This window comes from Polypterus senegalus, chromosome 8, assembly GCF_016835505.1.
Source record: "Polypterus senegalus isolate Bchr_013 chromosome 8, ASM1683550v1, whole genome shotgun sequence".
Taxonomy (NCBI): domain Eukaryota; kingdom Metazoa; phylum Chordata; class Cladistia; order Polypteriformes; family Polypteridae; genus Polypterus; species Polypterus senegalus.
Genome location: NC_053161.1, coordinates 71,303,159 through 71,318,512, shown reverse-complemented (window position 1 = coordinate 71,318,512; position 15,354 = coordinate 71,303,159). Strand labels below are relative to the sequence as shown.

Genomic DNA, 15,354 nt, shown 5'->3' with positions numbered 1-15,354 from the left:
GAAATGGGTACCTGAACAATGTAAAGTAAGTTTAAAATACCTACACAATAGGTATAATCGTAATAAACGAACAATAAAACAGTGGAGAAGCCGTGGATTAAATAAAAAGGCTGTAGTTATCAGCAGGGAGACGTGAATCCCGTGGCGAAGCAAGGAAGGGAATGTAGAGACCGGAGCAACGGACAGCCTTATATATGCAGGCAGCCAACAACGTGGAAGGCGTTGGGATGGGGGACCCCATGCCGCCTCACACGGTGACCGAGCTGCATGCTATGGGCGTATATATGTACGTAAGTAGGATTCAGTTAGCGTTGGGAACCCGCATACCAAATTTCTTGAAGATGGGCCCATAAGTAACAAAGACCGTTGGAAAGTTCAATATGGCGGCCGACAGTGATGTCATACCACCGAAATAAGTACGTACGTTGGTTTCATTCAGCGCAGGGAAGCCGCCTACCAAATTTCGAGAAGATGGGGCCATAAATAAGAAAGTTCAACATGGCGGACGCTGTCAACCGTTATGACCGTTACACATAGAATTTTGAAATGAAACCTGCCTAACTTTTGTAAGTAAGCTGTAAGGAATGAGCCTGCCAAATTTCAGTCTTCTACTTACATGGGAAGTTGGAGAATTAGTGACGTTGGAAAGTTCAGTATGGCGGCCGACAGTGGCGTCATACCACCGAAATAAGTACATACATCGGTTTCGGTTAGCGCAGGGAAGCCGCCTACCAAATTTCGTGAAGATGGGGTCAGCCTTCTACCTACACGGGAAGTTGGAGAATTAGTGACGTTGGAAAGTTCAATATGGCGGCCGACAATGGCGTCATACCACCGAAATAAGTACGTACATCGGTTAACGCAGGGAAGCTGCTTACCAAATTTTTTGAAGTCAGGGCCATAAATAAGAAGGTTCAACATGGCGGACGTTGTCAACCGTTATGACCGTTATGTGTAGAATTTCTAAATGAAACCTGCTTAACTTTTGTAAGTAAGCTGTAAGCTGCCAAATTTCAGCCTTCTACCTACACGGGAAGTTGGAGAATTAGTGATGAGTCAGTGAGTCAGTCAGTCAGTGAGGGCTTTGCCTTTTATTAGTATAGACTAGCAAAATACCCGCGCTTGGCAGTGGAGAAGTAGTGTGGTAAAGAAGTTATGAAAAAGAAAAGGAAACATTTTAAAAATAACGTAAGATGATTGTCAATGTAATTGTTTTGTGACTGTTATGAGTGTTGCTGTCATCAAGGATTTGATTATCATTATTTCTTTCAATCAGGTTCGTATTTGGAGGATGTGTTGCGTTCAAGTTATATTCCGTGTTTGTCAACCACTGTAAAGATAACAGGTTTCATTCATCGAAGTGTTCACTACCCAAATCGGTACTCGTTTAACAGGCATTCCCAGTATTAAGTTGTGGATTTGCCTGCGAATATTTAGTGTCTGCGTGTCTATGAACTTAACTTAAACTTAAGCTTTACACCTTGCTTTCCTATTGATATGTCTACAAAGGCTTGTTCAGATTCAGAGGGTTGTTCCTTTCTTACTGCATCAATAAACAGCTCGTCTTCCTCTTCATCTGAAACATCACACACTGCATGCACGGGTTTACCTTTCCCAGTCCTGCAAACTTTAGCGAAGTGGTATAATTTACCACATTTTTTACACTGTCTTTAGCTGGACATTGACTTTTTCCACCGTGTGCTTTGTTTCCGCAGTACCTGCACTTATGAACATGCTTGTATGCGTCACACGCTTCATATTCTTTTGCTGCCTTCTCGATTGTGTAATGCGTTTTTTGTTCAGCGCTCTTTGGAGCTCTTCTTTTTGTGTGCGTAGTGCGTTCACAGTCAGTTCACGTGAGCTGCTTGGAGTACATGCGTCGAAGGTTCTCAGCTGTGCTTGTGCTATCTCATGCGATCTTGCGATGTCCACGGCTTTATTTAATGTGAGCTCAGACCTGGCACTTAAAAGTTTCTTTCGCACTTTTGCTGAGTTTGTGCCAAAGACTATTCTATCCCTGACCATCTCATCTTTGTTTGCATAAGCACAGTCCTTCACCAGCAATTTTTACTCCGTTACAAAGTGATCAAAAGTCTTGTTTATACCCTACGTCCTCTCAGTAAACTTGTATCTCGTGAATATCGTATTCGTCTTAGGCCTGACAAATGCCAGCGGTAGCGTGTCTATGAACTTAATTTAAACTTAAGGTTTACACGGTGCTTTGTTTCCGCAGTAGCTGCACTTATGATTATGCTTGTATGCGTCACTCGCTTCATATTCTTTTGCTGCCTTCCCAATTGTGTAATGCATTTTTTGTTCAGCGCTCTTTGGAGCTCTTGCTTGTTCTCTGCGTACTGCGTTCACAGTCAGTTCACGTGAGCCACTCTGAGTACATGCATAGACGGTTCTCAGCTGTGCTTGTGCTATCTCGTGCAATCGTGCAATGTCCATGGCTTTATTTAATGTTAGCTAAGACCTGGCACTTAAAAGTTTCTCTCGCACTTTCTCTGAGTTTGTGCCAAACATTAGTCTATCCCTGACCATTTCATCTTCGTAATGCATAAGCACAGTCCTTCACCCGCGAATATTTAGCGGCAGCGTGTCTATTGGATTGCTGCTGATGGACGGCCTTATATGGGCAGGCACTCAATTACGTGGGAGGCGTGACGATGAGGGACGCAACTCCACCTCACACGGCGACCGAGCTGCAGTCTATGGCCGTATATATGTACGTAAGTAGGTTCCAGTTATGACCATTACGTGTAGAATGTCGAAATGAAACCTGCCTAACTTTTGTAAGTAAGCTGTAAGGAATGAGCCTGCCAAATTTCAGCCTTCTACGGGAAGTTGGGGAATTAGTGATGAGTCAGTGAGTCAGTCAGTCAGTCAGTGAGGGCTTTGCCTTTTATTAGTATAGATAATTAGTCAAATTTGTTCTCATTTCAAAAACCACAAATGCCTGGTGCGTGTTTTCCAATAAACTAACTCCTTTTTTTAGATTTGTCTCTACTGAAAACTTTGTGAAATCAAATTTGTCACTGTAAGATTATTATTTTTACTCTTTCAGAATTTCTGCAAAACAGTGTTTGCTCTGTTGTCAATCTGTCACCTAAATAATTAGATTTTGCTGCTTCTTATGCCTATGTACTAATCCAGGAATAGCCATTGAATTGCACTGTAAGGGAAGTAATTACTCCTCACTACAGACGGCATTTAATTTCAATCCCATACCATTCAAGTTTGTGATTGTGCCTTCAGTAATTTAGTCTCATTTTAATTGTGATACTAATAAGCATTACTTTGCCCTCAAAATACAACAAATGACAAATTTGTGTTTCCTGATTTGTTTTTCATTAATGAATTTTCTGTGATTATGTACCTTTTCTTAACATACTACATGTGTTATTACTGGAGAGATTTGCCTTGCAAATCATTATGAGCTGAAGCACAGGAGTGGCTGGCCAATGTAGAAGTTTTCAAAGTGAATCAATGTTATTTTTATGTTAAATGTATGGAATAGGTAATTTACTGTTCGTTGTACACAGATGTGTGAGAGTGGCACCCTATTAAAGGTTGTATACTGTTTTAAGACTAGTGCAGCTGGAACAGGATGAACTGGTTAGAAAATTGTTTTAGGGTTAGGTGAATAATTGCAGCCATGTTCATAATAATCGTAGGATAATACAAAGCCTTAGTTTCTTTATTTGGGATATTGTTATGTGCTGCCCCAAATCTGTGATTCTACAAGATGAAACAATTGCAGCTTACAGTTAATTGGTCATTGTTCTCTCAAAGTATGCACAAATTGTCTACTTTTATTTCTCAGCTAATCCCCTAATGGGATAAAAGTGACAGTGATGAAAGACATTTTTGCCTTGAAAGCGCATCAGAATTTCTATCTTCAAGTTAGACTCTGCAGGATTTGTAAATAATAGGCTTGATACTAACAATGTGGTGTCAAAACTGAATCCCTGTATTTCTGTTAAAATGTGAAATTAAACACCCATAACATCATATGTTTGCTGTGTCTTATGAATAACAAACTAAATAAAACAAATTATATTTTTCACTTAAACCTAGGCATTCTGAGTTTGTTCCAGTAGAAAAAGGCACAAAATATACATTCATCATGTCTGAAATACAATTAAAATTCTAGAATTAAACCTGTGAACTGTGGGATGGCTTCTTAACCTATATAGCTTTTTATAAAAGAGTCACTGATGTCAAATGCTACGACATAATCAGTTTTGTTATATTTGATTTTTTGAAAACACATGCATTTAGAATATTGATATTAATAAACAATCAAAGCACAACCGTAATAACCATGCCTGATAACTGTCAAATAACCAACTCAATAAAACACTTTGATTCATTAGTCCCCCCCTTCCAAATTATGTAACATAAAGCCACAGTGTAATAGACTGTATAATCACCGCTTGTGAATGTTTACTGTTATTGAATCAAGTAGCTCAGATCTTAATTAAACTGCTTAGAAGACCGAGAATATTCGCAGGGTGTATGGCATTTGATTAGTTAGTTAGAGTTTTAAACTGGTAGAGTGCATTTTCAGTGAGTGAAAAATAAAGCTGTTTATAAGCTGTGAGAAAACAGTAAAAAGGAGGCGTGTCAGACGTCATGGTACATTTTCTGATGCAGCTAGACGTAAACAAGTTCGTGGTGCTGCCGCCAAATACTTGCAGAAAAATCCACAAGTTAGACACGCTGGTGCTAAATACTCGCAGGGAAATCCACAAGTTCATAGAGCCGCTGTCACTAAATACTCGCAGGCAGATCCACAAGTTAATACCGGGAATGCCTGTTAAACATCTTAGATTCACGAGTACCGATTTGGGTAGTGAACACTTCGATTAATGAAACCTGATATCTTTACAACGGTTGACGAACACGGAATATAACTTGAACACACCACGTCCTCCAGATACGAACCTGACAAAACAATTACTTTGACAATCATGTTATGTTATTTTTAAAATGTTTCCTTTTCTTTTTCATAACTTCTTTAACACACTACTTCTCCACTGCGAAGCACGGGTATTTTACTAGTTATCTATAATGTAACTCTATATATTAGATTGCTTTGTCTAAGTTACAAATAAAGACATACAAAATATTTATCAACTTGTATGCAAAATTTCACATCACCACAGTAGGGAAGGGTCATTGTTTCATTTAACACTGTATGCCTCTTTATCTGGCAAAAATGGAAATTGCATCTGGTGAGTTTTCTTCATTTTTACAGAAGGATCATCTTGCCAAGTTAGAGCACTGGAAACAGTTAAGCAGAGGAATTTAATGTTTTGTGAAGGTGATATTTTCTTTCCCTTCGCTTGCCACCAACAATTAATTTTTTAATAATTGAGGTTTAGTTCCAGGCTGTTTACACCAGTTCATTTTGCCTATTATTGTCTTACTAGTGCATTGTTGACATGAGCTGCAGTCATTGATGTGTAATGAATAAAGAAGTAGAAATAAGAGAGTAAAATACAAAACTGCTGGCTACCCATCCTGGGATTCGGAGGCTTTCATTTCCTGTTACTTGTCAGAAAGACTATCTAGTGACCAGTAACACAAAAACAGATTGCTTTGCTCATGTCTGTGATTTATATTAAATAGTCTGAGAAGGGTTGGGTTAACGGAAATGTCATTAATAAATTTAGACCTACATCTTAGATTATTCTAGGTTTAAAAATATAGAATACTGATGAATTGATGAAATTCTGACAGTTGTTCGTATAAAAGGAGGTTAAATATTGGCCTAATAAGTAAGAAAGTTGCAGTTACTACGGTTTTCTCTCTGTTTTGTTAGACTGTTTGCAATAGGCAGATAAGTAAATTTTTGGATTTGGTCTTTTATTTAATGTTACAGTAACAAAAACAGTGGTTATCTGTACTTGGATAATTAAATGGTATTTTGTTTAATGCAGTAAGCAGTATTAGTACAATTTCACCTGGTTTGTTATGCATTGGAATACATTTTATTAACAATAGTAACAGTGAGAAAATTGGTAAAGTGAGAAGTGGGGAATAGACATGTTGATAGTGATAATGCGCTTGGTTCTGGATTGATCATTGCATGATCTAATACTATGCGTTTTAATTAATGCTCACAAACATATACTCCCCTATGTTCACCTGACTAATATTTTGTCTGTCTCTCTTTTTTAGAATTGAAAAAGCCACCAGTAGCTCCCAAACCCAAATTTGTTGCTTCCCAGAAACTACAGCCTCCGCCTGTTGCTCCGAAGCCTGATGTAATTCTTTCACACACTGTTCCTCCGGCAAAGAGAGTCAAGCCAGCTGTGGCTCCAAAGCCAAAGCTTCCTAAGAATGCAGCAAGTTCTGAATCCCAGTCCTCTCAGGTAAAGAACACAAAGGAAGAACAAGTAGATCTCTCAGAAAATCTGGGTATTTATTATTCTAAAAATGGTCTGCAAATTGAACTCCAGGAGATGAAATCTGGCTACATTATTCCTACATGGTCCTGCCCTTTTGATTGTAACCCTAACTGCACTCACTTAGAGCACTTCCACAATCCTGATATAGCAGTGGACCCACTGGAAAAGCTTGAAGTATTCCATAATGGTACTAGTGATGGGCAGCTAACTCCCACTGTGCTGAGTAGCAGAGGCAAATCAGCAACTGGAAAAAATCAGGTGGTTCTGAAAGCCAGCTTCTTGGAACAAAAAATAAAGGATGTTTTGGTCCAAGCTGTGTCGTCTAATAGTTACCCTTTTAAAAGCAAGTCTCAGGAGAAGCACAACAGCCAGAAGGACTCTCCAGAGATCTTGGATCCTGATCTGATCGGCTCTACTGCTGAACTAACGGATAATTCTGGAGGAAACAGTCCTGAATGCATAGATAGCCTGAATGTGTCAAATCCCTTTAATGAGCAAGACCCAGTTTCTGAGTGCCCTCATGATTCCTTTGGGGAAGACCAAGGTACCTGTGAATCTCATGTGGTTTATGCCATTTCTAATAAAGCACTTCCAATTCCTAAACCCCGTAAGTTGCGGAATCCTAAACTTTTAAGGCAGAACTGTATTCAGGCATCAACAGATGAGGCACCTAAAGAAAATTTGTCCATTTTAAAAGAATCTAGCCTAAACATCAATTATGATGCAGTTAAATCTCCTAAAGTTTGCATCCATGAACAGATTGTTTCTTACACAAGTGGAGAGTACAAAGAAATTTCAGGCAGTGTTGACACAGTGGCAGAGGAGGTTAAGTCTGCTTATGTCAAAGATTGTCGGGTGCAAATTCCATATGATATATCTGGCCTGAAATTAAACAACTTAGAAAGTGGTGCTGCTTTTGAGGATGGTGACACTTTGACCGATAACAAATCTCATTTTATTGAAAACACAAATAGTTTTGTTCGTTGTAGTACTTTGTCTATGAGCTTGCCTAAACAAGTCAAGCTGGCATGTAACCTGCCACAGCATATATTGAGCAATGTTGTCACAAATATAAAAAATGAGAATACAGATGATCCTCTTGGATTGGAAGGTTCCCCTAAAATAGTTCCCAAGAAACCTCAAAGACACAGTTTACCTCCTTCAAACATGATAAAGAGAGACATATCTCCAAAATTGTCAGAGAGAAATTACCAACTGATGAAGGAGGAAAAGAAATCTAATGAAGAGGAGAATGTGGCTGCAGCGGAGAACAGAGTGCCCTCAGAGAGTACATCACCAAAAGCTCCACAGGAAAAGCATAGATGGAAACTTCCACACCCAATTCTGCCCTTTCTGGGTCATCCTGAGTCTCCAAGAACTGGGAACACCCCTCGCACAGCTCGGCATATTAGTGCTGGTAAATTCCGATCAAAATCTTTTTCATCAGCTGATGTTGAACGAACAGATATTGCTATCAAAGACTTACAGAAGACTTCTTTCAGGAAGCGAATGGCAAAAATTTTAGACTTCTCTAGGTTACTGACTAAAGGCAGCCAGTCACTAGACAGCTCTGTAACAACAGAAGTCAACAAGGCTAGTAGCAGGGGAAGCCATAGTTTGCAGGCAAGTGGCAAAAAGAACAAAACAGTTAAAGAATTTTCTGCTGAATCACACAGTCCTTCACTGCAGAGGCAAAAAATAAAACTCAAAGGTCAGTGTGAAATTCAAGCCAGCAGGTCCAGTTTATCTGGTTCAATAGGGGAGTCTGAAGGCTATAGCCTTCATCAAGAACACTCTTTGGAATATGAAAATCTGCCTTATTATGAGGAAATCCCTGAATATATGAATTTACCACATTTAAAACAGAAGATTTGTCTGTCAGAATCAGTGACAGATATCTGGAAAAACTCTTCTAGCTTGGAAGACTCTGAGACAAGTGTGTATGAGGAGCATGATCCTTATGATGCCTCCAAAAACTTTGAATATGCAATGCGGCGAAACATATATGACAGGTAAAGTTATGATTATTTTTAAATATTGTTGGCATTTTTTAACTTTAAAATCTTATGTATGTATGTATTTATTTTAACAAGTTAACACATCAACATTGTGCTAACCTACTTTTGGATCACATAAGGTCAGTGACTGGTGCCCTATGATGACTCCAATGAACTTAAAGCTGTGTACTCTTAATAGAGTATTGTATGTGTAGCAACCTATGAATTTATATGGTTCTGTTGGACAGCTCTGATTAATGTAAATGTAAATAGACATAAAAGTATATGTTTATGCTTGAAAAAATGCTAGCACTACTGTATTTCCATTTTTATTGACGGTTTCTTATGATTGTTGACAGAATAATTATCTGATCAACAGAGGGCATTCACTACTAAGCTCCTTAACTGTATCCATTGTCCTTTTCATACCCTAGAAGATACTCCAGGATGTAGCCTTTGTTGGTTCATGAACCTAAAAGGTTGCTGCAGTAGAAACTTTTGATTTTACTGTATATGTGGTAAGAAACAGTCAGCCATCATTAGTATTATAGTAATGTTGATGTGCACCCTAATTTTTTTTTTTTTGATAATCTGCTTTATCAGCACAAAACTGCATCCCACTTGTTTCCTTTCTAGTGCTGGAGCTATCAAAATCATCAAAAGAATAAAAACAAACTAGGATTAAGATTAATGTCAATTTTCATCATATGAGGTACAGCAATGGGCAATTAACCAAGAGTGAGCTTATAAAATATTGTTAAACTCATTAGACATAATGACAGTTTAACCAGGAGATAAATTGGGAGAGTTGTAATCTATGCCCCTATCTTTTGCCGACAATACAGAAGTTTTTTTAAACAAGTTTTTTTAGATGGTAGGAACTCTCTATAGTCATTCATTGATTTGATAGAGGGGAAGGTTTATTTCACTGATGAAAGGCACTGAGCATCCCTGCATAGACTTCTTTTGGTTGAATACCTTGCTTGAATACAAAACTATCATTATTAACAGATAGGGAGAAGTTTATAAACCACACAATAAGCTTGTTTTAATTTAAATAAAGGTATAGTTGTTAAAGGATACTTTCAGTATTTTTCAATTTAAAGTTATTTCTTTAACTAAATAATAATAATTCTTTACATCTATACAGTGCTTTTCTCACCACTCAAAGTGCTTTGCAAACTTCAAATAGGGAGGACCTGAGATGTGAACCCATGTTCTTGTTACTGCGAGGCAGCAGCGCTATCACATGGTATATATGTATTTTCCATGTGAAGTTGTATTCTAAACTTAAGCATTTTCTACACATTTTAAAAATATCTTTTCCTCACTGGAATTTTATAATTGAGGTTATTGTGCATGGAGCAAAATAAAGATTACGAACTTGCCTAATGTGTCGATTTCCGTATCTTGAGATTATATACATATTGTAAAATAACTTATACATGTTATTTTTTGAAGAAAATGGCCCTATAGTTGTGAAGAAATGGCTTCAACTTGAAACATACCAAACTGATCCCATAAGAATGAAGAATCTGAAAAAAATGAATAACATGACAAGCATAGATTCTATCAGTAGTGCTGACTGGCAGCTTGGGTGACATTGGAAGTTGCTGGTGTTGTGTGTTAGAAAACCATACCTATTGTAAGCAGAAATATTTTATTGGAGCTATTAAACAGAGGACTGCATTGCCTAGAGTACAGCCTAGCTGATGTTGATTGTCAGTGTTTTCATGCAGTGTTGATGTGTTCTGTTGCTAATATATGTAGTAGCCAATCCGCTATATTCTTTGATTAACTTGTTGAGAGTTTTCCTGGGAGTGGTTAATGAACTTTGTTAAAATATAAGAACAAACTGCATAACTATAAGCTGTTATATAGTAACTTCTAAATTAATGAATTTCAGAGGAGAGGTGATAATTACATTGTACAAAAATGGTTATAATAAGATGCACTTTTGTTTTATTTTTTTTCTAAAGAAAATTAGTCATACATAGTTAATTAACAGGCCAGGTTTGTGTTTTTTCTCTCTCTTGTCTTGAAATCACCCTTTAATATGTATGGTTTCAAACATGATCACTCTTGGTTATGTTTTGAAAATATGAACTTTGGCTAAACTGTAAGACTTTGGCCAGTGCAAAAATACTAATATCCCTTGTGAAGAAAAGCTTACTGGTTAGTTTTAGACATTCAAAAAACACTTGGTGCAGTCTTGAAAAAGAACATCATACTCTATTGTAGTTCTGTATTGGTTGTCAGAGTGTAGTCTGCAAGTATGAATCAAGTGTTGAATACTGAAACATTGTTTAAAATTGTTCAGATACATTAGTCCAATTATTTTTGTACAAATTTTTAATACTTAAAACATACGTACCGTTCACTAACATGAAACACTTGCTTATTTACATCATAGCCGAGGCATTGTTTGCAATGAACCACGCTATTGGCTCTGTCTACAAATTTATTAAAAATACATTGTATTCGTGATCTGCTGAGTTTGTCATCAATGAACGTAATGAACATCAAAATGGAAAAGATGATCCACATACAAATGTTAACATTTTGGTCCATCTTTTTCTCATAAGTATTCAGTTAAAGTCAGACTCCTTTCCAGCCCTGCTATTAGTGCCAAGGAGAACACTCCTGTTCTAGCACTCTGTCCGGCTTTGTAACAAAAGATTAATTTTTTTTTTATTACACTACTAATTTTCTACTGACCTGTAGTAGTCAGTGTCTCTCTGTCCAGTCAGTGCGTTGTCCACTCCTTGTTTTCTTTATCTTTCTAGTTTGATGATTTTCCCACAGTGATCACCGCACCTAAAATTTATGAGATATCCTTACAGAGCAGTGGCCAATCTCTGCAGTAAGTAATTCCATAGGGCCAGTGGAGTCTTTCTAGAAAAGATCAATGCAGCTACAAATGCACAATCCATCCAGCTTAAATTTTACCTATATTTTTGCATTAATTTGCTGTACCTTTGTGTTGTAAAAGTTTTTGTGGTGCCAGTTCCATTCTTAACACACGTTTGATGCTGTTACAGTGGTATCACACCTGGCATTTTACTTTTCTGTGTCATGTTATGCTTTATTACATGTTGACAATTACGCATTAATATTACGCTAAAAATTGTACATGACATATGTACAGTTTTGCTATAATATCCTTTTATATTTAAAAATTTCACTAGCTGAGTTACCAGACATTGCCTGGTTGAGAAAGTGGAATGGTAAAAATTAATTATAAATTATGTATTATTAAACTTCATTAACATTAAACTAGTTGATTTAATTCACAGTATTGGAAAGGTTCTCTATATATCATATTCTTGTCCTTCTGAAGCAGAGAACTCCATATTGCAAAAAATAACTTTAGCAACAATGAGATGTCTGGAGTATGACAAAATAGTTAAAATATAAAAGGTGAGAGTTAATCTCTGTTTTCTTGTTTGAAAGTGAAGCTTGCTCAACTTCCTATCACAATCATAACTTGTGTGGTGGTTTTTCTCTATCTATACATGCTGTAGTATTTCAGCCACTTCTTCTGACCTGTGATACAAGGCTGAAACTTATATGTCAAAAACTTGACTTAAGGTGAAAAGTACCAGGGTGTTAAATTTCATGTCCATAGCTTGAAAAGCCAGCTAGTGAATTAAGATCAAATAAATTAAACTTGTTGTGCTTTATAGATGTAAAGATGTTATTTAACAATATTGTAGCAAGCACTGAAATAACCTGCGCAACTTTTAGATTAACCCCCTGTCACATGGATTTGATTGATTTGATATATGTTAAATTAGGCTGCTGTCTGACCTCATTCACCCTCTCCGTATCTATCTGTTTTTCTATTGACTTCTTCAAGCTCTGTTTCTTTCCCATCCCTCTAATTTCTGCCACAAAGCAGATTGCTTTTTAATCCATCTTGATGTCAGCATGAATACTGTCCTGTGGCAAAAGCAGTTCCGTAATTCAATTTAGTTGGTAACGCATGCTACTTGTGTTGCATCAGCTCTGTCAGTCTGCTTTTCATCACACCACCTTAATGGCTGTGGTATTATTCTAGATCACTGGCTAAATTCTGTGACTTAGAAGCCCAAATCTGCCAATGCTGGATTTAAATGTCATTTTTTACATAAGTACCCATAGTAAAACCTGTAGTATGGCAGGTTTAACACAAAATGTAGTCTATAAAGTGAATATTGGATGTAGGAAGTTTCACTGTAACTTTACCACATTTGTCCTCTTTTTGAAATTGTATGGGTCTTGCTGACTCCCCAGTCGCAAAAAATAAGGGTATTTAACCTTAAGTGACAAACAATGCAGCGCATTTTACTTCAACAGGATATTTTGCATGACGGCAGTATTATAGTATGTTCACATTTTTCATGTGTAGATGGTTGTGTTGGTTACTCTGCTGCATTCTTTTTTCAACTTGTATATTTTACATATATAAGTTATGTAAAATAAACACTTTCATTATAGCACTGCTAGTTGTAGAGTTTGCTTATTTTTCAACATCATCTTTTTTGCATTGAAAAAAAATTGCTGTGCTTCCAGGTTGATCATCCTTGCATACTCATATCCTGCAATATTTCTTAAGACTATAAATGGAGAAAAGTTTGTCATCGAATCCAGACAATAAAAGAACCATTCAGTAGTTTTCTGAATGCCTTTTCCTGTGGGTGATTTTCATTGCTAGAACAGGAAGTGTTTGCATATGGTGCTCTTGATGAATTTTAGTGGAGAAAAATAAATAATTTAAGTATTGTCACTCTTATTCACAAATAAACCTATAAACCTGTCTTGCATGGTTCTGTGTCTGAAGGTGTTGATACTTTTTCTGTAACACTTTACATTACAAGGTTATTCCTGCTTCTTTCCTTTTATGATCATGAATGTGAAATTACCTGTATACCACTCATGTGAACTTTGCTCCTTGGGTGTTGCAGTTTCTGCCTCACTATCAAATTTACTACCTCTTCGCTGTTCAATGAATGGTATTTTATTTCCACTGAGCAAGCACTTGTATTGATTTTGTTCTGCTCAGTTTAAACTCGAACTGACTTGATTACCTGTATGTAAAAAAAAAATTAACATTACCTATGTAAAAATCATTATTTTGTTTAAAGTTTTGGTTGGCATTTAAAAACAGAGGTTAGAACTGCTGTCTCACAGAGCAAACATCCTGGATGTCTGTTGTGGTTGTTGTCTGTGGGGTTTGCACATTCTTCTCATGTCTGTGTGCTAACTTGATTTACTATTTTAATAGCACTTGTAATGGACTGGCACCTTGTTTAGAGAGAGTTCCTGGCTTGTACCCAATGCTATTGGATCACTGGCCCCTAAAATTCTTAATTTGGTTAAGTGTGTTTAATAATATGTTTATAAGCTTGGCTGTGTATAAAACTAATTGATCTCTCCACCTTGTAATTCATTATATAAATTGTAATCTCTAGCACGTCAGTACAATGCAGGCTAATTTCAGTGACTGCTCTATACCATATTGTGCCATGTAGACCCTCATACTTTACACAGGATTGGGACTATGGGCAAAGCTGGTTGATTATGGCGTTTGATTTGGGGGGGGATGGGGGGGCGGCGGGGTCATGCTTTAACAACACTGTTATGTCTTAGTGGGATTTATGGGAACTGTGCCAGAAGAGAGAAAAGTTGTGATGAACTGAATGGTCTTTGGATTGACATGTCACACTAATCCTCCACAGACATTGGAGTTAGAGTATTTTAAATAATTAAATTCATTTTCAAATGCCCTAAACTAATCCACAGTGTTTGCTACTCACTTTTGTGTCAGGTTGGTTAAATCAATTATTTTAGAAATATTATGTGCAAAACTCTAATAGTATCCAGCCAAGATGAGAAGGACTTGCACTTTTTGCTTTTGGTCAGGGCAAGTTGTTTGTGGTGAGAACTTTGGACACCTCCAGCTTAACATTCCCCTATCACATAGCTAGCCTAAAGTAACATTTGTTGGGTTAATATATGGTAAAGCCTACCAACTTTCCAAATTTTTAAGTTGAGTAGGCTTTATTCGCAGGTGCTAGAGTGTACAATCTATATATATATATATATATATATATATAGATATAGATATATATATAGATATATATATATATATATATAGATATATAGATATATATATAGATATATAGATATAATATAGATATATATATAGATATATAGATATATATATATATAGATATATATATATATATATATATATAGATATATATAGTTAGAGATAGAGATATATAGAGATATAGATATAGAAGGGGCGTGGATTCACTAAGCCGCCGACAAGACAGACACCTATGGCGCACGCAGGAAGGAGTCACGCCGGAGGTGAATCACCATATGCAGTGTGTAAAATGGTTTGCAAGGGGTATCCCATGGGATCCTTAAAACAATCCTTTACAACTGAGGTTAAAACACAGTGAAGTAAGCAGTCTTTAAAAAACGAGTTTTCGGTTACGACGCACGACCGCGTACACCATAGCAAACTGTTTTACACGCTACATACAGCAATACGCATCCGCGACAAACATGCGTCTTCTTAGATGCTGCTGCAGGAACACGGAAAGTCTATGTGAGTCACAGGTGCATCTGGACTGTGCAAAGACGACAACGACTCAAGTGACGAGTTGGAGGTGGGCACATGAGCGATGGTGGTCCGCCAGTTTTCAGTCACGGACGATTGTGTGTTTGTTCGTGCAGTGCATTGTTACAATGTTGCTTTTCTTTCTGATTTATTACATTACCGATTTTTCAAATGTTAATTTTCTTTCTGTGCTTAAAAATGCTTAAGATGGCCCTGCACTAAGTATACTACTGGCCAAAAGTTTTAGAACACTGATTTTTCCAGTTTTTATTGAAATTTAAGCAGCTCAAGTATAACGAGCCAGCTTGCACTTGACTGCATTTGC

At 37.0% G+C, this 15,354-nt stretch overlaps 1 protein-coding gene across 1 annotated transcript in view; it reads left to right on the top strand.

The window, feature by feature from the left end:
* Positions 1 to 15,354, top strand: part of fgd6 (FYVE, RhoGEF and PH domain containing 6) — a 151,120-nt gene that overhangs the window by 49,346 nt on the left and 86,420 nt on the right. The window contains exon 2 of the mRNA XM_039761247.1: positions 6,190 to 8,431. Coding sequence (XP_039617181.1) covers positions 6,190 to 8,431 — 2,242 coding nt within the window. The remainder of the gene's footprint in view (positions 1 to 6,189; positions 8,432 to 15,354) is intronic.